Genomic DNA, 23,122 nt, shown 5'->3' on the forward strand with positions numbered 1-23,122 from the left:
TGAACTTCCTGGACGTCGAATCGCTAGAGGAGGCGGAGTTCCTCGCGCCAGCGCCGTGCCTCGTCGACGACGAGGACCGTCGCCGCCACCGCCAGGTGCAGCGCCGGATCGCCATCGCCGAGCACGACGAGCAGTTGATGCGCCAGTGGAGGGCGCAGTTCCCCATCGACGTCGACAACACCGACGCGTTCTTCGCTAACCTCAGGGCACAACGCAGGTCCGACAGGCGCCACCGTCGGGCCGTCGGCGTGTTCGAGCTCGACAACCCGAATACAATTTGGGCCGACAACGACCCTCGGTGGGACGACATTGGACCGAGACAACCTCCGACGACGAGTAGACTAGACTAGTCATTTATCTATTTTAATTGTGTTTTCAATGTTTTTAGACTATGTTCGATCTTCTATGTTCTACAAAATGTGTAACCTTTTTAGTCGAATTTCCAATAAAAAAGACATAAGTAGAAAACGAGTACATCATGCGATGATCCAAAGTCCTAGGAGTACATCTTCGAATGTTGGATTGATTTAGTCATACTCCTGCCTAGGCCTATAATATGCATACCCGTAGTCTTCGTAGTCACCGTCATTGTACTGGTAGTCGTCGCCTTCTAAGTTGCCATCGTCGTCGTCGCTATCGTCGCTGTCATCGTCGCTGTCGTCAGGCGGCGCTCGTGGCTCGAACCTCGACTGGTACTGAGGGTACCGCAGACGGGGGATATCGCCGGTCGTGATGTAGTCCATGACGCTCTGTAGAGTCCGGACGCCCCACCATAGCCGACGACCGGCCTCGTGGAAGTTCCCAGGAGGCAGACCGTCCTCCTCATACATGGCGAGCGCCCTCTCACGCCGATTGATGAAGAAGGCGTCCCAAGTCTGCTGGTTGTCGGGATGCCAGCGGGGATTCATCCGCTGCTCCGGCGTGAGGTCTAGATAGTAGTGGTTTATGATGGCCGCCCGGCGCGCAGTACCCTGAGGGACGGGAGGGACCGGCACGCCTCCGACGCTTAGGCTCTAACCGGCGGGGACGCGGTAGCCCGGTGGACAAGGGTAGTTCGAGGCGCAAAGCTCCTCCACCTGTTGGTAGGTTAGAGTGGGTACGGTGAAAGCCATGAGAGAGTGATAAGAGATTGTAGAGATGTGATAATTCTGGCCAAGCCGGGCTACATATATAGAGTGAGAAATGGCGGGAAAAAATGTGGGCGGGAAGACAATGGCGGGAAGATAGATGCGGGAAGAAATGGCGGGAAGAGGGGGCCAGAAGACAGGAGGCGGGAATAAATGGTGGGAAGACAGTGGCGGGAAGAAATGGTGGGAAGACAGAGGCGGGAAGAAATGGCGGGAAGAGGAGGGCGGGAAGACAGGAGGCGGGAAGAAATGGTGGGAAGCGGGGGTCGGGATGTCCCATCCTATCACCATATCGCCTCCCTTGGTGTGGTCGGTCGCCACTCTCCGAACATGGTCTACGTCACACCATCATGTTCTTCCTCACCTACTTTGAGTGCCGCCGTCGCACTTCCACAGGTAACCTGCATGGCCACTTTTGGTCATCACAGGTCCCGCGGACTATCCGTACGCCCATTTAGGCGTCCAACATGACCATTCTATGTCTTCGTCCACTAAGACCTCATAGTTAGCATCATCATCTCGTCCTCGGCTACTCTCCACCAGCACCTCTCTCTCTCTTTGCCGCTCTACGACTCACTAAGTTTTTTGCTGATAGACATATTGGAGATATTGGAGGGTCCTCTTTATGTCATTTACATGCTGAGACGGTTTTACACACGATTTTCCAATGCCAAGGTGCAGTAGCTATTTGAAGAGCTCTTGGTGTGGAGGACACAATTACAGCGGCCATGCACGTTGATCGGTATGGGTCAGCTGTTTTGGAGGAGCTACTGAAATCAAATTCATCCGTGCTCCGAGGCTACACTTCTATTAATCTACAAGAAATCATAGTGTTCGATGTGTGGTATATTTGGTGGACACGTCGGAGGATTACCCACGGTGAATCAATTCCCCCAGTGCACCACCGTGCGATGTCTATTAAAGGGATTGTGGCGAACTCAAAGGTAGCAAACAAACCGAATACAGAGTTTAAGCGGGTCTAGGCAAAACCCACTGGCCATAAATTTAAACTGAACGTGGATGCTGCTTTCAATATTGATGACCGGACAAGAGCAATAGGGGCCATTCTAAGAGATGATCATGGTGTATTCGTAGCTGCCTCTTCAAGATATTTGCCCATGTTTTCTTAGGTGCAATGGCTGAATCATATGCTATTAGAGATGGTTTGGAGTTGGCAAACGTAATGGGTGCACTAGCCTTGAGGCAGAATCAGATTCGTTAGAAGTAATTGAGTACTGTTCAGACAACGAACAACCGTGGAATGAAGAAACGACAATTTTTGCTGATTGTTTCAATATCATAGGCCAAACTGGAAAGGCTGAATTTACTTATTGTAGGAGAAGTTGTAATAGGGCGGCTCATGCAATAGGTAGGTCTTCCTTCATTGATAAATCCTCTTGTATTTGGGTCGATGAACCCCTAGTCTCTTAGTCCAAATTCTCCTAGATAACATATATACTGTAACGTTTTTGTTTAGGGCAGCAAGTTTCTTATGCACTTTTTTCCTTACTAAGATATCTAAGAAGTTAGATTTTTTAATGTAATGACTTGCTTGCATAATATATTATGTTTTATAAAAAAAGAAGTTTTTAGCTTAGTCTCGAAAAAAAGGAAGATAGGGTCGCTCCCTCCACTACACCATCTCGTTTTCCCTTTCCCTCCCACCCGTCCCGCCAAAACAGAATCAGTGCCCTTTCCTTCGCCATTTCCCGCGCCAAAGAAATCACTTTAACCCTTACCCCAAAGCACAAAAAATCCCCTGGCTCCTTTCCCACACACCAAATTCACCATCGCCCCGCCGACCCCTCCGGCCGTCCGGCGCCCCATTCCCCACCACCGTCCAGTCTCCTCCCCTGCTCACCAGCGGCCAGCCGCCATGCCGTGCGAATCCCCTGACGAGGTCGTTGTCAAGAGGGAGCGAATCGATGCCGGCTCCGACGAGGCGACTGTGAAGGTCGAGGCCGCCGTCGAGGTCCAGATCAAGAGCGAGCGAATCGACGCCGGCCACCACGAGGTGAAGGTTGAGGCTGCCGGCGAGATCAAGGTCAAACGCGAGCCAATCGATGGCGACACCTACGACGCGAAGCTTGAAGCTCCCGGCGAGGTCAGGGCCAAGGCCAAGAGGGAGCCAATCGACGCCGGCGGCGAGCATTGCCGGGCCAAGAAGGAGGAGCAAGCCGACGAGATCGAGGTTCAAGTCAAGGAAGAAGGCGAATCCGAGCCGCCGCACCGTGTGAAGGAAGAGGCGGCGGCGTCGGCATCGTCTTCGGAGGAGGACGATTCTAGTGAAGATGAGGTGGAGATCATCGACCCGCCGCCGAGATCCAAGAAGAGGCACCGGGAAGACGACGACGACGGCGGCGTGGACTTCATCGACCTCACGACGTCCCGCCCGGCGCCGTACCTGAACCCGAAGCCTATCCGGGCGATGCCGCCGCCGGGGGCGATGGCGACGCCGGCGAGCGAGTGGAAGATGGTCCTGGCGCCGGAACCGGCGGAGCTGGACGAGTACCCGCCGGACCACCGCGAGTGGGTCTTCTACAGGAAGTCGTACGCCACGGGGCTGTCGACCTGCCGCGGGAGGAAGTGGCTGGACGCCGGCGAGGTCGTCCGCTTCGCCTTCCCTTCCTACGAGCTGTCCCACGGCGGGATCAGGGTGTCGCACAGGCAGGCGGCGGCGCTGGCAGAGACCGTGCGCATCTCGACGAACCGATCCGGAGAGGTAATCCCGCTCTGCTCTGCTCTTGCCTGCGGCTGCAATTCACACCACCTGCCTGAACCGATGTCTGATGATATATATGCGCAGAAGTAGCATCTGAATTTTTACTGGTTGCAGATCGGGAAGCTGTCGCCGGAGTGGGCTAGGTGCCTCGCCCCGCTGGTGGATTCTTCCAAGGTGATGATCCAGGGGAAGATGGTGTTTCCGATGATGGAGCTCAGGCTGATGCAGGAGGTGTTGCTGTATGTCAGGTAGTAACCACAACACTGAACATCTCTGTCCATGATTGCTGCTTTTTGTATGCATGTAGCACTTGCTGACGCTAAATTGCGTTTCTTTCTCAGCTTCTACATCCACCGCTCGTCCTTGTACCTGATCTCTCCTAAGAATGCCCATCATCAGAACAACCCTCTATGTGGCCTATTCAAGCTGCTTGGGCAATTCGGCGTAGCAGAGGCCTGAAAAAGCTTCCGAGGAGACCTTGTTTTGCCGTTTGGGTCACCATGTCCTAACTCATGTGTTAGCACTATCCTGTGGTCACAGGAACACTTGCAGTGTTATTGAACTTTGTTGGAAACTTGGTAAGAACCGAATGTGAAATCTCTTGTTTTATTTTTCTTGCTTGTCCAAGGAGACGAAGCGAGAGACAAAGCTTCATTCTTCAATTTATTGTAAGGGTTTGTGGTGTTTTGCCTGGCAAGAGATGTGTGATTTTTGGTAGGCTATGGCATGTGGCCTCTTTGTTTTGTTCTCCCTGCCGCAAAAAGAGAAAATGACTTCTTTTGTGTCAATATTCCACACTCATTTGCTGTATCTTCGCTAGTATGTTCAATTAACCTTGCATGTTGTTGTCATGAAATAATTAGCCTTATTTATTGTCTTCCAGTTGCTATTGCTTGCTCGCAAGAAGTAGATCACTCATAGCTATGTCCTGGTGTAACTCTTTGCATGAACTGAACTTCAATCCATTACATACATCCAAGGTTTTGTTTAATTTTCTTTTCCGGAAGTCACACATCCTGTAAGAACTGTAGGCACAAGTAAGTATTTGTCTTCATTTTATTACACATGCTCTTTGTTCTTTTCTGTACCAATTGATATCATAGTGAGGAGTGTGGAGGAGAATAAGAGACGCTAAGCCACATCAGCTCGGTCAATGGATCATGGGGAAGCAAAGAAGCTAAAGCCTAAAGGTACCCTATTATTTTCGCATGCTTACCCTCTCACTACTATCATGAGTTCTATGGTCATGCTACGTTTGTCCTCTGCAGCATCAAGGAGCAAGCAAGCGATTTGGTAGTGTGATGGCAAAGTAGTGATAAGATTTGCTTGAGAAACTAGTGCTTCATACAGTTTTCTTTACTCAAGCTTATATTATTCGTCGAAAAGTAGAAACGGTTCTATGCTCGCAGCCATCTTCGTTATTGTAAAAAAACAATCTGCACATACTAAGAAACAGTCTGGGCGGCCAAAACAAGTACAATATCGTAGAGATTAATGTGCTACACTTATGCACCATTAATCCTACTATATCACTCTCAAACATGTTGAATTGGACATGTACTATACCATCTTAGGCCAGTGAATCCTTGCCTCCAATTTTTCTTTTGAACCGAACATATATTTATTCAGCTCAAGTGCATTTCTTTCGAACCAGGCAAGAGAAATGCAAGGAGAGAAAAGGCCCCAAATGGCAATGCTCACTATTGAGCATTTAGCCGGATTCTTTAAAGAGAGAAAATGCCTCAGAGGACAATAACAAGCATGAAGGGCTCACTCTAGAAAAAGAGAGAATGTCCGAAAAGAACCTGCTACTGAACCTAAGCAACAGATCACTAAGGATTTGTTTTGAACTGAAAGAGCTAAACGAGCATTCTTTAACATTGTCACACCTACTGATGTGGGTAATCCTGCTGGAGTGAAATGAGGGAGAAGCTTGAATTTCTGAGTAGTGGCATGTTCTCCCAATGCTCGGAACTGTAAAAACTAATGGTGCCCTTGTCGCCGAAGACAACACCAAACATTATGTGTAGTACTAAGGGTTTTGGACTTGGTGAATACTGGCCAGCTTTGTTGTCAGCAGAAGACAATGTGACTCTTCTTGGAGAGACGAAGATGCTGGAGGTGAGAGCGCAGCCACATGAATTTGCTTGGGGTGTTGATTGCCTTTATGTTGATGGTTACTCCAAGCCCTGCTGGTTTCTGTCATCTCCCACTTGATCATTCTGGGCTGCGTCATAAAAGATGGCTGCCACTTCAGCGTTAGGAGTCCTGAAATTGATGTTGCTTGTCGTGTAGCAAGTTGCCTCGACATTTCCTTGATCTCCATATTTGCTCTTGCAATAATTATATTTGCCACCGCAAATACTTGTGATGCCTTGCACACTTTCTTGCAAAGCAAAGTGTCTATTGTAGCTTTCCAAAGAAACCACAGAATAAATGGTGGTTGGGTTGATTTGCGATGTTGGTGAAGGAGTCATGAACTAGAGACAATAATAAAATTTATTACATATTTTCATGTCATAATTAAATCAATTCATTTATGCTATAAATGATGGCTTTTAAATATGAAATTTGATGGAAAACTCTAACAGCCCAAATTTTGTCTTTGTAAAAGTTCTTCAGTTTCCCTTGTTTTTCTTGAAACTTTTATTTTGGAGCCTATTTAAAAATGGCATTAGCTATTTCTATGTCTCTTTTAATTCTCAAACCTTGGCAAAGCTTGGGAATACTTGGATTTGGACTTCTGCACTTTTGAACCTATGATATGAGGTGATGTGTTCCATATTTTTCCAACCTCAAAATAATTTAAAATCTTTTTCTATATTTCTTTTAAAGGAAAGCCCTTATTTGTCACTTTACAAAACAATTCTATTTTATATTGATCTGAATATTGTATCAAAAATAAGGAGTGATCCCTAGATGTTTTACGCCAAATTTCTACAAAAAAATATTGCATACTTGCTTTGTACCAAAACCTTTGCATTTGTCATTTCTCTTTCTGCCATTTTCTTAATTATTTTCAAATGATTTACAAAATGATTTCTCCTACAAGGCCAAGTGACCTTTTTGGATGCACCATGAGTGTCTATACAACATACTAAAATCATAGATCCTTTGCTTTTCAAAAACATCTTCTAAACCTTCCAAAACCATTCTGCTCTATTTTATATTTTCAATATTTCTCTGTTACCAAGTTTGGATTTTAGGAAAACCGTAAAAATGTCGCATTTTGGATCAGGCAACAAACCCCATTTCAAAGTCTTCTCATTTGGTTGACCAAAAGTTTCCATGTTAGTCTTCTCTGCTGATTTATATTTTCAGAAATCTTCAATTACAAAGTTTTGAATTTGCTAAAACTCTAGATTAGAAAATAATTGAAATTTGAATTTGTCGCAGGCAGTGAAACCCCCAACTCATTTCATCAACTGCAACCTCCACATTGTCCTGATGATGGTCACTAACATGCCATGTCGTGATCACCTTAGACATCGACACGGTCTGGCGGTGTCGCCCGTCTATGGTTGACATCATGCCACGTCTCCTGCCTCGTCCAGCTTGTCACTTTGACACATAGCACGCTCACACACCTCACCGCACCCTCGCACAAACCTCTCCCTTCTCTCCTGATGCACCACTGCCACCTCCCTCCTCTGCTGCAATTGATGCGCTGCTTGCTGCCACTTTCTCTTCGCCGCTCGTTGCCAAGCCCTCGCCAGCTCATTGTCGCCCTTCTTTCTCATCCGCTCGGCACACTGTCGTGGGAGCACCTCCTACTCCCCTATAAAATCCAACCCTGCTGGCCTCCACAACTCACCCCTCACTCCCACTCGACTTCAGTTGACCCCTCACCAAGTTGCATACACATGCGGCTCTTACATCGCCAACGGCGAGGTAGTTTCCGCCGCACATACTCTGGCTGATTACGTCGCCTTGAGTGCTAAAAATAAATTAAACTACACCGGGCACAAACGACATCCCAATCGCCCCCAAATCCACGAATCCACAACAACGTAGACACAAACACTCGCGAATCAGCCCCAATCCCCAGCGGCCGCCACACATATGCCCAGCCTGATCAAGCAGAGGCGGTTGCCTGCAAGTAGGGCCAATGAAAGCAACAACCCCATCAACCAGAGGCGGTCGATTCCACCGGCTACGAAGTGCTGACTCAGCTGCGTGTAGGCCTAACGAAAGCGACCTCCCAATGAACCAGGCAGGCTCAAAGCCATAGAGCTGAGAGCTATTTCACGATTGCATGGCATAGAGTAAAAAAAAAGAACTCCCTCCGTCTATAAATAATTACATGAGGTTTGTCTGAATCTGTATGTATCTAAACACTAAAAACCGTCTAGGTACAGTCTATTTTTAGATAGAGGTAGTAGAATAAATAACAAAAACATTATATAGGAATCAAGCGGCGGAAACTAAGGAAGTAAGGGAACCATTCATCTACCCCCTCAGTTCTTAAATTACAAGTGACATTTTTTCTTCTCAGAATAAGTGAATATATACATTAAAACGCGTCTATATACATGCATATCTAGACCAAATCTAATTAAAGTTACTCAGTTAATTTGAAATGGAGGAGAAACCCTCGGCATTATTTCAAATTTTCAATGGCTGTGTTTTCATTACAAGAAGATATAGTTTTGGAGTTATTATCCCTTCCGGTGTTTCTCAGGGAAAGGTCTGTTGTCCGCTTCCCTTGTTTGGTCGTTATTGGCGATCTTCTTCAGGCGGTTACCCTGAACTTTTGTGTACTACAGTACTAATCTGTGCACAGGTTGATTATATGATTCACCAGACAGGATCGACAATCACGCGCACGACAATTAGATCCTCTAAATATATATTACACAAAATACATATACAAAAATGATATACATCACACACTGGTACACACACCCTCTGGCATGTGTATATATCATGACTGAACATATTACTGTACAACACAAACATCCACTGACAAGCAATAATATTCAAACTACAGCGCCAAACTGCTAACATATCTTTTTACTACTACCCTCACCCCAGCCATTATTGAAGACGCACGGAATGACGAACATCAGCTGGTAATAGCATGCATGGGCATGGCTGCATCCATCCCTCGACACTGCACTAGCGCCGTTAGGCTAGTTCTTAGGAAGAAGGCAGCGGTGCACGAGGGGCAGCCCGCAGCATGAGGTGCGTCTTCCTGGTCAAGCTGAGCGACACGATCTCGGTCATGTCGAGCTGTTCCACACCATCCGGAAGGCTCCAGTCGAATGAGTGCAGGAGCTGCACGAGGGTGAGCTCCATGCTCGCCATGCCGTAGTTGTAACCGGGGCACATCCTCCTCCCGGACCCGAACGGCGTGTACTCGAAGTTGCCGCCGAAGAAGTCCATGCGGCCGGCTCCCTCGAACCTCTCCGGCCTGAACTCCTCCGCGTCCTCCCAGTACCGGGGGTCCCTCATGATCGCCCACGAGTTTATCACCACCCTCGTCTTCGCCGGGATCACGTACCCGTTGATCTCGCACGCCTCCGTGCTCTCTCGAGGGACCAGGATGGGCGCCGGCGGGTGCAGCCTGAACGTCTCCTTGATCACCAGGCCCAGGTACTTCATCACGCTCCCGCTCGCCCGGAGATCCGCCTCGCTGATGAACTCCTTGTCGCCGAACGCCGCCCTGATCTCGCCTTGCAGCTTCCCCATCACCTTTGGGTTCGCCATCAGCTCCGACATCGCCCATTCCATGGATGTCCCGGATGTCTCTGTCCCACCAGCAAATATGTCCTGTATTCCATATATCATTTCAGGTAAGTGTCGAGGCATCAAGTCTTATTTAACTGAATGTTGAGGCGTGAAAATCTTAGTAGTATGAAACTCTCGATCGTACTAACCAAGATAACTGCTTTGACAGTGGAGCGGGTGATGGGAAAACCAAAGTCTTCATTCCCCTGGAGGCCCAGGAGAACTTCCACCAGGTTCTTCTCCGACGCGGTTGACCTGCCGCTCTTGAGGATCTGCTCCCTCTCGTTGATGATCTCCTCCAGGATGCCGTCGATGGTGTCACGAACGCCCTCCAGGTTCCTCCTCTGGCCGGTGAGGAAGCTGAGGATCCCGGTGAAACCAGGGAAGAGGTCAGCGATCGAGAAGCCGGTGGAGTAGACGAAGCTGTGCTTGATGGCCGCCACGAAGTCCTCGGCTTTGCTGCTCTTCATGCCGAACGCCGCCCGGGAAACGATGCCGTTGGTCAATTTGTAGATCTTCCTGCTGAGGTCCACCGGCGCCGATGGTCCGGCCGCCCGGATGTCCTCCACGAGGCTCCGCACCTCGTCCTCCCTGATGTCCTGGTACGACCGGATGCGGTCGTTGCTCAGGATCTCCTGGACGCACAGCCGTCGGAGCTTCCGGAAGTAGTCGCCGGGGGTGGAGCAGAAAAGGAGGTCCGTCGAGCCGTACGCCACGATGTCGCCGGCCATGAGCTTCGGCCGGGTGGCGAAGATGGCGTCGTGGGTCTTGAGCACCTCGCGGGCGACCTCCTTGGAGGTGACCACTACCAAGGGCACCTGACCCACGCGGAGGTACATGAGCGGGCCGTGCACGCCGGCCAGGTCGCGCATCGCGCGGTGCGGCAGCGCGTTCACCAGCCGGTGCGCGCTCCCGATCACCGGCAGGTTCAGCGGCCCCGGCGGCAGCCGTTGTCGCGCCTTCAGAAGCTGGACAACCGCGATGGCCAAAACTGACACGGCCAGAGCAGAGCACACGTACACAAGATCGTCGTTCATGGCGGCCGAAAGCATCATGTGTTGTTACCTGTGCTCTTCGGAGCCGTGATGCCAGAGCCTTCTTATAGCCCGACCGGCCGGATGTACCATTACATGTAAGTACAGAGTACAGACCACCTTGTGTATACACGTACGTAGGAATCGGCGACCCGCTGTTCTTGTCGTAACTGTTCACTCTTTCTTACGGGATTTGCTAGTTCTCTTAGAACTAAACTCGTGCTCGGTCAATTCCTGCATTGTTAGATTTGTTTTATGATTCGTGCTAGTTATCAGTTGTAATTCATATTACAACTAAGATTTAATAATATTATCTGACTGAGAACGTTTCAGAAATAGCCACACTTTTTCTTAAAACTAGCATGGTACGTAACCCATACATGCGGCTAGATTTTTTACATGTAGTTATATTTATGTTCTTGCTTATCTACCATATTTATTTTGGGGATATTGCTTTTGGAATATTTGTTTTGAAATGTTATTGTGCCATTTGTTGTGGTAGACATCTTATTAGCAGTAAATAATGTGGATCTAATACAACTTCTAATTGTTATTTCCAATTTTTTTTTGATTTAATATGCTCATGCATAAATGTTTATATATTCGAATATGCTTCTTTCAATTATGATTGCCGGTTTAATCATTCGAATATGCGTCTTTCAGTCGAATATGCATAAAATGACAAACATCTTTTAGTTAGATCATGCCTCTACCGCTTTCAGTTAGATTATGCGTAAATTGCTTTTTTCTCCACCAATTGCATTTTTCATAGCTTGTTATTCATGCCGATGCTACGGTATTGCTTTTTTGGCGGTATGTGCTCGAGTGGCCAAAGGTTATTCGGTTTAATTTCCTGTAAAATTAGCATGCATGTACCATTTGAATTATTGAAGAAAATAGTTACCAAAACATGCCTCCTGGAGGAAACTTAATAGGACTTGTATTTTTTTTCTATCAAGTGTACAAATGTTCTTACAGACAGGCTGGTGATAGAGGCTAACTCATGTCCTTGAGAATAGTGTCCTAACATGCAAAACTAACCCTCCGTTCATGAGTAAAAGGAGGTGAGAATTCGTTTCAGATTTAACTTTGACCAAAAGTTCGTTTAATAATACATTATTCTGTTATGTAAAATTGGTATCTCGTTGAATTCCTATTCGAAACTAGTTTTGACTGATATATGTGTGGCATATAACCAATGTTTTCTTTGTCAAATACTTGCTCAAATTGAAATATCATTCTTTTCAGGAATGCTGGAAGTATAGTTTATTGTTATATAGAATGCATAGATATTTTTTTTTTGAATCAAAGAGGCATATATCTCGTAAAAATTTACATATTTTTTTTCTTTTACTTATCTTCACCTTTTTATTCTATTTTTTGCATATAACTTCTTGATAAGCTTTCCATTGAGCACCAAATATGAATATTGATGTCAGACCACCTTCCTTTGTGTTACAACCGTTTATTTAGTTCGTGAAATTTAGATATTTTCACTATGTTTCCATACGATCGTGACAATATCATTGTACTCTATGTGAACTTCATTATTCAATTATTGGTGAATGAACATAAAAAAATGGTAGAATTGTTTCTCTCACTCACTTTCATCATTTTTACTTTCAGGTTTCGGTGCTATTGAATTAAATTCAACAGACTATGAACCAGATAGAAAATAAGGTATTATGTATCCTAGCAACCGTGGTATTTAAGAGACTGTTTATTAGATGGTCTAGTAGAGTCCATGCATCACGTCTCAAGCATATTATCTCGATTTATAGACCAGCCTTGCCAATTCCTTATGTGTCTCCCGCAACCGTATGGCTACTATTATCCATACACCTAAGAATTTTAACATAATTGAGGGTAACATTTTCTTGGTAACTTTTGTTTTCTTATGGCCGGCCGGCTGGCCAGCTCGAAGTCTACGGGATTGCGACCGTTTTCTAGTACTTAGAATTTAATACCTATTGTGATGTACACAAGCTTCTTATTCTTTTTCGATCATTCCTCTTTTTGTTATTGGCGAGTTTATCTCTCACATACATACCCCCATTGAAATAAGATTGATCGGCAATCTCTTTCGTATTGGGTACATACTTTTGTCCAATAGGTCGTGTTGAACTGGATGACCATGTTACGTGACTAATAATATCTAGTTAAGTCTTGACCCTAAAGTTAAGATCCAACAATCATTAAAATTAGGATGACTGGATTAACATAGTGTCTCTATTGCTGGAGCCCACACATATATCAAGCATATTGTCTCTATTTATGGATTAGCCTTGCCGATCCTATATGTCTCTCTCAACCGTATGGCTAGTATTATCCATACACCCAGATCATGTACACGAGTTCCGGCTAGAAGTTGCTTTTTTCACTTGCAGTTTGTTTATATTAAGGGTAATTTTTCTTGGTAATTTTTATTTTCTTACGGCCGGCCAACTGATTGCGACACTTTCTGTATTACCTAGAATTTAGTACCTATTGTAATATGCACAAACTCCTTATTCTACACTGATCTTTCGTCTTATGTTTTTGGCTCTATCTTGCGTGCATATCCCATTGAAACAAGATTGATAGTGATCCCTTTTGTATTGGGTGTATAGTCTTGTCCAACAGACCGTGTTAAACTCAATAACCGGGTTACGCTGACTAATAATATCTAGTTAAACTTTGGCCGTAAAATTTAGATGAAACCACCAATATAAGGATGATGTGGATTAATGTCATGTCTCGATTTTAGACCTCTTTATCTTGCTTTTACTATATGTAAAAGATAAAAAATTGATACATACTTGACTACAATCGGTTGTGGCTAAGCTACTGCAGTAACCGCATTGGTTGGCACGAATATTAGAAACATCTTGCCCGTCGTACATGGAATGCATATGAAATCACAGGCACACTAGCATGGTTTCAATTTTTATCCGAAATTTCGGCCATTCAGCCAAAATTCTGGTTTCACAACCCTCTTGAATATGTAATATGGTAATATCTTTAACCTTAATTTGTTTATGTAAGATTCATTCAAATTTGGTCAAATTGCTCTTGAAATTTGTATCAATTTATCTGAAATTTAAAATAATATTGCCGAAATTCGTACATCTTAGTGGGGTCCAAAAAGATCTAAACGAAACCTGAAACGTGGCGAAGAAGTTGATTAGTTTTGTCGTTTGTTGTTTATTAGAACTAGTCATACACTAGCACCAATGTTAATAATCATATTTTACCTCATGGCTTTGGTTGTTTAGACTAGGTTTGGAATGGGTATGTTAATGTATTTAGTACCGATTGCTCCAGACAGGCCACTCAAAGACATCTACTTGAGACTTTGTTGTTTGCATCTAGTGTGTGCATGATAACATGGCATCGGGTGGTCAGCATCAAACGAAAGATGCTTATATGTCCCTCTCCTGCCTGATACGAACAACATGTGATATTCAAGTTTACATGACTTCGTTGTCTGCATCAGAATCTGATAGACTTATTCTCCTTGTCCTAGCTTGTGACAATATGGCATCGTGGACCCAACGGAGATGTCCTCGTGGTTCGTCTCTTTTCCTCGTATAAAAAGTAAATAATATTTCCCTTGTTTGAATGTTTAATTTCACAAAGGGGATGTGAGGTTTCGAGACTTTGACAGCCTTTCCTTCACATCGGATTGGTCCATCTGAATTAGTACTCTCAGAATAGTATGACTTGAATACCAAACTCTGAATTTGCGTTCGTCAAAAGCAGATAGGTTCCTAACATATTCGATATATCCAAATTTCGAGTAAATGTCATATTAGAAACATCATAAAGAAGCCCACCAGCGAGCTTTCGGCCATGGAGAAGGCCACAGTGGTGCTGATGAAGATGAGCGGGATCCCAACTCCAGAGACTTTTCAGAGGTACATGGAGATGTACACCAACATCCATTCAATTAGCTTGGGTAAGAGCTTCACCGGCGCGTCCCGTAGCGATCCCATAGCGACCTCAATGGCCGTTTTGAGTTTCGGCATTTTTTTGGTCGCACCGGAAAATTCCAAAACTAGCCGGCCAGTTTGGACCCTATGATAATCGTCGGCAACCCTGTGCCGTTCCCTTTGCGCACAAATGTAGTACATTAATCTCTAGGATAATCTACTTGTTTTGGTTGGCCAGATTGTTTCTTCTTCTTATTATGTGTAGATTGATTTTTGTTATAACAACCAAGATGTCTCCGAGCATAGAAGTCGTTTATACCTTTTAACAAAAAAATTCCATTCGTTCTAAAATAAGTAGTATCTCAAATGGCGTGGAGGACTGCTTCTCCTGGATTGGCGTGATGAATGGCGTGTACTCTGCTAGGGATACTTATCGGCTGCTCTGTCCGAGCGAGATGGACTTTAGTATGTGCTCTGCCGATTGTTTGCGCCGCTCAAAGGCAAGATTTTTGTTTGGCTTGCCCTGAAGTATCGCCTTTGGACCTCAGATAGGCGGCAGCGGCATGGACTTCAAGAGGCACATGGCTGCTTGCTCCACATGCTTGCAATAGGAGGACACGGTGGATCATGTGGTAATGCAATGCCCTTGCTCTCGATAGGTATGGTTTGAATGTCTGCAGGCAGCGGGGGTTAACATTTTGGATCCGGGAAGTGACAACACCCTAGAAGCATGGTGGAGCGCGGAGAGAGATTTGGTGTGTAAGAGAGACATGATCGGCTTCGACAGGTCATTCTCACGTCGTGGCGACTCTGAAAGCAGAGGAACGCTCGAGTTTTCAACAATACTTCGCAACAATTCAGTGTGCAACAGCTGGTAGTTAGGATCAAAGAGGAGTACGACCTTTGGAAGTTAGCCGGAGTAGGAGGGACCTTTCAAATACTTTAATGTGTTTGGTTGTGACTAAATATTGTAATATTAATACTTTATTATCCCTTAAACTGTAGTATTTTTGATGTATTTAAAAAACAGCCTGAGACCACTTTTTTCTCAAACGGAGAACGATAAATAACGCTCCAGCTGATGCCATCGTTCTAGTTTGTGCATGCTTGTACCTATGATGCCTTTCATTTATCTATGTCTCATAATATTTTATACTAGAAGGACACATGTATCTCAAGTCCTTTGATTGAAGCATTATTTGAATTTTTTTTTTGCAGAAATATAAACAGGTACTGTAGTCATTAGTTGTTGTAGGTAGCTAGTCAGGACTAAGATTCGAATATTTGAGCAACTCACACAACAACCATATAGATACTGAAGGAAAAAAACAACACTTGCCAAACGCCTTGCATTTTTTGCTAAAACTGAGAAATACTACAGTATTATGAAACTGAAGTATTGCTTGCTTCCCCCTACACATAAATACTTCAGTTTTACAATACTTTAGTTTTAGAGAAACTTTGTTTCAAACTAGGCCTAAAACGTTTGTGGCATCCTGTGCCTACGAAACGGGCACCAAATGGGGCGAGGAGGCAAGTTCAGAAAACTACAGTTCCATACTTAATCGATCATGCCATTGCCATCAATCCATGTCCATGTGACATGAAACATACTTGACTCTGTGCAGGTTGGTTTCTTGTACCAGTCGGTGGTGGAGGACTATTTCACCGGCTACCGGCAGCTCTACTGCCGGGGGTGGACTTCCGTCTACTGCTACCCGGCGCCCTCGAGACCGGCGCCGTTCCTCGGCAGCGTGCCTACGAACCTCAACGACGTGCTGGTGCAGAACAAGCGGTGGATGTCCGGCATGCTCGCCGTCGGCCTCTCCAAGCACTGCCCCCTCGCCTCCGCCCTTGCCATCTCCCTGCCTCAGAATATGGGCTTCGCCTACTACGCCTTCATGGCCTTGTACGCCTTCCCTGTGCTCTTGTATGCCACGGTGCCGCAGCTCTGTTTCTTCCGCGGCGCCACGTCGTTCCCCGAGGCCTCGAGCCTCTGGTTCGCCGCCGTGTTCGCGTCATCGTCGCTGCAGCACCTGGTGGAGGTGTCAGTGTCCAAGCGTCGGCTGGCGGTGAGGACCTGGTGGAACGAGCAGAGGTTCTGGGCGCTCAACGCCGTCACGGGGCAGCTCTTCGCCTGCATCAGCGTCGCCCTAGACCTGGTCGGCGCGGGAGGGCGGGCGGTGGACTTCGACCTCACGAGCAAGGCGCCCGATGGCGGCGGGCTGTACCACGACGGCGTGTTCGATTTCTCCGGATGCACGACGGTGCTCCTGCCGGCCACCACGCTCTGCCTGCTCAACGACGCGGCGCTCGTCGGAGGTGTATGGAAGCTGGTGATCAACGGACGCTGGGGCGACGTGTCTGGCGAGATGTTCCTCCTCCTCTGCTACGCTGGTGAACACAGGAACCTAAGATTGGGGAAGATGGATTGACTACCTGGGACAGCAAGAGCTCGCGGACGCAATCATCCGGCCAATGACTATCCTATCTAATCTCATACCGGAATCATCGAAACCTGAGATGGATTACCTACTGGAAGATTTGGAATACCTGGATCGATCTAGCCACCAGCCATCACCACTCTCCACGACGGGGATGCAGTAATGTGAGCTCTCGCCATGACCACTCATCTGCCGGCCATGGCAGTCTCCTCTCCTCGACAAGTAAAAGTCAAAGTCTAAGTCACACGCGCTTCCCGCACGCGGATATCGACGGTGAAATTGTATATATAGAGAGGAAAAAGGTTTGAATTTTGGAGAGGACAATACGAGGAAGAGCGGGAAGGAGGTGTGATTTCGCTAGTAGGAGGGATTGTTAGGAGGAGGAACGAATCACAAGGATTGAGGAGTTGGATGCCATAATTATTGAACAGTAATCTAAGAGGCCCGTGAGGTTATATAATTAATCCTCCGCGTAATTGGAGGCGCTCCGGGTGGAGATCCAAAACAAATTGGTACGTAGTATATATGACGGGTAGCTCAACGGCCAACGCAGCGGCAGATTCCAATTTACAGTTAATTAGAGGCAGTGTATGCATTCACGGGTGTCCATAGGTGCACATCAAATCTACAAACCAACCATTGATTTTGCTTTTCACTCTACTATGATTTTTGGAATGATATTATTTATTGTGTTTTCTATATGAAATTTACACACCAGCATTGCCAGCTCTGTGCCTCTGTGAATTAGAAGCATAAGAGCAATAACAATACATGTGTTTAAATAAAGATATACACAATCCCTTACAAAAAATATATACACAAGCATAGAATCACTAGAGATCTGGATGCATCCATCAGACCATATGTAGTGCTCTTTTTTGTGTACGAAGTGTGAAGCATGTTTTACTAAATATGTACTCCCTCCGTTCTGATTTAGTCTACGTTCTAAAAAAAATAAGATAAACTAGTAGTGTATTTATTAGTACTACTTAGATATTTGAACAACCAATCCAAACTACATTGAAAATAACAACATCCAATAAAGAGAGTAAAACCACCTCGTTTTCAGTGTTGTTGTTGACTAAAAGTTAGAATGTAGAGTATTTCAAAACAAATTTTGAGGCTAGAATGTAGACTATTTCAGAACGGAGGGAGTATACCTCAAGAGAATAACAATAAAAAAAATTCTCCAAGTAACACTTTCAGAACATGATGGATTCATTTCCCAATCTTCTCTTTCAACACATTGGGTACATACATGCACAACGCCATAATCATCCAACATAAATACAATACCAACTACATTTATTTATATACATGAAAGTGAAACAGAGATGGATTACTTCCTACATGTAACCGAATGAAAGCACAATGAGGCATAACACAGATCTTTCAAGCTAGCTAGTACAATCAACCAACGCAGCCAAAATCACATGCGTTTGGAACCATAAACTTCATTTCTTCCTAACAAGAAAGTTTCCCTATATACTCTCTACTTATGGTTGGCGTACGACACCGCAACCTTGTGGGACGGCATCCTGGAAGATAGATCAGAAGGGACGCACTCCCCGACCGATACGCAAGACTTGTACGTCTTGCCGGTTGCGACGGGAAGGCCAAGCCATCAGCTTCAGCTGCCTGGTTCCAACTCCTCCTAGGTGCATATGCCAGGACATGTACATCTTGCCAGCTGCAGCTAGAAGCAACGAGAAAGAGCATTTAGTCTCCAAAGAGTAATAATTATTGTCAACTTGGTGCTAGTGCTCAAAGTAACACAACAAAACATCCGCTATAGTCTCAAAATAGAGTCAAACAAACGACTGCAGCTACACTGACAGGCATGCAAGAGGATCCACATATGTATGGCCACGTGACCGATCCACATATATGGCCATGTGCATGTAAGAAGATGCAATCTTGAGAAAATTAGCACATGAATCTCTACTTACACATACATAAAAGGATTTCCAAGGCGGTTAACCTACTACTAAATCAAGTGTAGTGTCATGGGACCAACTAGAGCTCAGAAGCTAAATGGGCAGATGACCACCATCATAATAATTGACTCAATGGTTTGATGATTGTGGCATGTGGCATGACAGATAATAAAGAAGCGATAGAAAAGTTAACAGAATCTTAACCTAAACCAACTGGCTCTATTGGCCAACAAAATCCAGCGACCATGGCTACCTCCCTGGCTAGTTCCACTTCTCCCTGAAATACAAAAACACAAAGAAAAAGAAGCGTTCAATAACTGGTTCAATTTTAAAATCCTCACTAAAAGAAGAAACAAATAAATCTAGAAAATAATTTCCATGTCAGGAAGCAATCAGGCAATAGGTAGACAATACTAGGCCCCATGCCAACATTCAGCCTGCTAAGGGCAACGTTAGTAGGATAGCTGGCTGTACAAAGGAGTGGGAACGACCTCAACACTTAAAGTCCGATATCCACAATCAGTTCTATTGTGATAGAAGATTCAAGGATATGATGGGAGTCACAGCAAAATATATAGACCAGTTGTTTTCTGTTTCCCCTCAACGCTGAGTAGTCCAGATATATCTCAAATGAGTAGCAGATTATCAGCATAGTTTTCCTTGTTTCCCTGGTCAAACACATCATATCATATATTGAAGTTAAAAATACTAGGGTATTATTGCGGCGACTATACACGAGGATGCAATACCTGATACCATCGTGTGGATGCTAATCTTGCAAGTTGCAACCCATATTGCGGACAAATTTCGAGAAGCATATGAAGACAAATTAAAACACTTTAAAGGGCATACCCATTGCTAAAAGCTCCCACACATTGTTGCAGCAACTTTCTGTATATAAATTTGAAATAGGACGGAAAACATCATAATTTTGACCAGCCCAACACATTGTCGCTCTTCCAGCTAAATCTTAAACAGCCCAGCAGCAAGTGCCTCTGGCTCACCTCACATGCCTGCATGCGCACACGAAGGACCAACTAGCCAGCATCCAGTATATATGCAATCACATCAACGAACAAAAACGGCCAACAGACTGGTTGTTCTCATGAGCATGTGGATGGATATCCATATACTAAAGCAAGCCACATTTCAACGAAACAAACAACATCACTATTAATTAGTTAGTTTAGTGACCAATACTGAAAGTAGAACAAGAAGGAAATATCACTTCTTGGTGTACTCACCCCTATGCCACTTGAGCTACTAGGTTAAAACATGATGACGACGAAACTATTAGTGGGTTATTAGAGAGAGACGAAACCACATTACAGTGGTCGCGAAACGAGATGATTATATGCTAAAAAATAATGCATTCACGTCTTGACAACAAAATAGCTCTACTTTCGCTAGGCACATAACCTCGTAGGATATACAAGGAAATATTTGGACCATGCAGTTGCCTTGAATTGTGAAAATATCCCTAGTGCTAGGCTGCTAGCTTAAGTATATCATCAAGCATATAGTGCCCAATGACTCTAGTAATTAAAAAAAAATGATCAAACTGACCAGCTTCCAGAATTCAACACACATCACTAGTATAAGCAGAATTGACCATCTCATGTATAGAATTCCCAGTTGACATGTACATAGGAGAAATGCAATATATCCAGAAAATACTTCCTTCCCATGTCTTAAACAGATTCCTTTTACCCAATAGTTCACGAGAAAATGAGTCACTTCAGTTAACTAAAGTTAATACCTGAGGGGTTGTCGCTATTTAGTAAGTTGAGTTTTTTTTGAAAGTACTAGTAAGTTGAGTTCAAGCATAGAATGTCTCCAAACAATCGTTTCAAGCAAAAGCCAGGCCATTACAACTTTCGAACATAGTTTTTCACTAGTACCTCCAAAATGCACCGCCATATCCACTTGCCCAACGATATTGTTGTCGCATCCATGAGCCCCGCGGCAACCTAATGCTTCATGTACCACTCCAGCATCGCTCATCGGTGCCAAATAGTTTGAAGCACAAAAGGTCGGGACTGTAAAGAAAATAAAGTACACGAGGAGTTGAAAAATGTCGACTACGGTAGCAATCTCTACTCACAATTTTAAAGAAACAAATAAAGAATGATAGAAATAGAACTATTCTAACAATTAATAAATTCATGTCCAAAAGAGAAATAAATGGTGCTACTTTCTCTAAGCATGATACGACTCCGGATACGGACAAGCAAAATACGTGAACCATGAAGTGCCAGGATGAAAATCTGCAGCACCTATCTAGAACCACCATGTAGCCTGTAGCAGCTGTATACACAACCATAAAGAAGCAAATACATAACAAAACGAGATGAATTTTCATAACAAATAATGCTTTCTCGTCTTGAAATTAGCTCATTGAAACCTCATTGGATATACAAGAAAACAATTTGGATCATGAAATTACCCTGAATTGTGAAAAACATCTCTAGTACTAAGCATATCTCATTAGTCCTAACATGTCCACTGATTAGAAATAATCTAACTTCCAAAATTCAACGCATATCACTAGTACAAGTAGAATATTCCATCTCATGTACAGGATTCACAAGTGACAAGTACACTGCACAAGCTCAAGACCATGCAACACCAACCGGTGGCTTGAGGTCTAGAGCATAGTACAACCATGGCACATAGGATCCGGAGATCCAAAGGATAAACAAATAGCTCACCTGAGAGGTCGTAGCGGAGGCCGAGTGTCACCGTCACATGCAAGACATCATGTAACCTCCCAACTTGCAACACAACAGAACATCCATTAGTATATTTATTATACTCGGACAAGGACAGGAACTCAATGATGAGAAAATTGTAAAAAATAATTTTGCATTATTGTAACACCATGGGTAAAAGGAAAAAATGATAGTTTGTTGCTTCTAACATTATAGAACAACATGATACATTCAGAAAGCTAATACATCAACTTAGAAGATATATGGTGATGTTTATCACTTTATCTAGAACACAATAATTATCCCCGAATAGAAAGAGACCATACAATGTGATAAAAGGACACCATCAAGAAAGAATCAAGGATACATGCACATCAGCCAAGTACAGTCAGCGTAACCAAAAAAAAGTACACAAGTAACCAATTATATCCAGGGACAAGGGTTGATGAGGTTGATACAAACTAAAGTTTCATCATGTGAATCCACACTATCATCTATGACGAGTTGATAAGTTCGGATATGGAAGAGAGAAATCACCAACCCTCTGTCCCTCAATATATCCAATTCTATATAACAATGCAGGTACAAAAGTATTGTATAGTCGCACGAAAAGAAACTCGAGTAGCAATATCAAATCCTGCTTATAAGCTAGAATAACCATAAGCAAGAAATCTTAACCATCCTTTTTATTTTCAATTATGACACTACACCTAAAATAATGTATAGTTGCATGAAACTGGCCAAGAGGGGGAAATAGAATTTTTTTTTGCATCCTTACACAAGTATTCTATTCCAACTCTGTCTCTAGACTGTCATGTATGCATACTACATGCAACTGTGCAAGAGAGATTTGTATGGCAGGAAAAGGAAACCAAGTCTATACCATGGAGTACTAGTACTAGGACTATCGTGATAATCTGGAACCACCATGTAGTCTGCAACAGCTATACACAAAGCCGTAATAAAGAAGCAGATAAACAAAAGCCAAATGTGGGAGTCACGTGCTAAATGGTGTTACCCTGAAAAATGTTTCCAATGAAACCGGAAATAGAGAGAAAATGAACAAACATTCACGTATTCTAGAAAACTAACAAACATTCTAGATCAATTGCAGCTTCAGACTTAGAAAAAGAGCATCGTGTTGACATGAGAAGGCTCATAAGATATCTTTCCATGTATGAAAATCTTCAAACCAAGACATATATGATAAAGCATTTAATGAGACTCTAAAATTCAACATATACTACCATTGGAACCACTTAAACTAGTAAGAACTTGACTTATAACTTTCAGAAAAAAATGAAAACCATAATGGTGAGTATGGAACATTGCTTCTCTAACAATGGGTGTACCTATGTTCATTAGCAGGTGGGATTTTTTAATGAGTTAAAAAACAGAAAAAATATCGTAAATATGATAACCCAAAATTTGTAATCACCAGCTGTGATACCATCTAGGAGAAAGAAAGAAAGATACTTCTAGTTACATATAATAGGCCGCTTGCTA

General features: G+C 44.2%; 2 protein-coding genes across 2 annotated transcripts; one reads left to right on the forward strand and one right to left on the reverse strand.

Moving 5' to 3' along the window:
- The first annotated feature begins 3,003 nt into the window (after window positions 1-3,003).
- On the forward strand, window positions 3,004-4,308 carry LOC124664049 (DNA repair protein RAD5B-like). The gene is made up of 3 exons (XM_047201655.1): window positions 3,004-3,849; window positions 3,964-4,097; window positions 4,191-4,308. Exons 1-3 carry the CDS (start codon window positions 3,004-3,006, stop codon window positions 4,306-4,308), a joined length of 1,098 nt encoding a protein of 365 aa, XP_047057611.1.
- Window positions 4,309-8,988: 4,680 nt separating this feature from the next.
- LOC124659308 (premnaspirodiene oxygenase-like) lies at window positions 8,989-10,616 on the reverse strand. The gene is made up of 2 exons (XM_047197224.1): window positions 9,729-10,616; window positions 8,989-9,621 (listed from the first exon to the last, which is right to left on the reverse strand). The coding sequence occupies exons 1-2, from the start codon at window positions 10,614-10,616 to the stop codon at window positions 8,989-8,991; spliced, it is 1,521 nt and encodes a 506-aa protein (XP_047053180.1).
- Window positions 10,617-23,122: the final 12,506 nt, after the last annotated feature.

This window comes from Lolium rigidum, chromosome 6 (genome assembly GCF_022539505.1).
Source record: "Lolium rigidum isolate FL_2022 chromosome 6, APGP_CSIRO_Lrig_0.1, whole genome shotgun sequence".
Taxonomy (NCBI): domain Eukaryota; kingdom Viridiplantae; phylum Streptophyta; class Magnoliopsida; order Poales; family Poaceae; genus Lolium; species Lolium rigidum.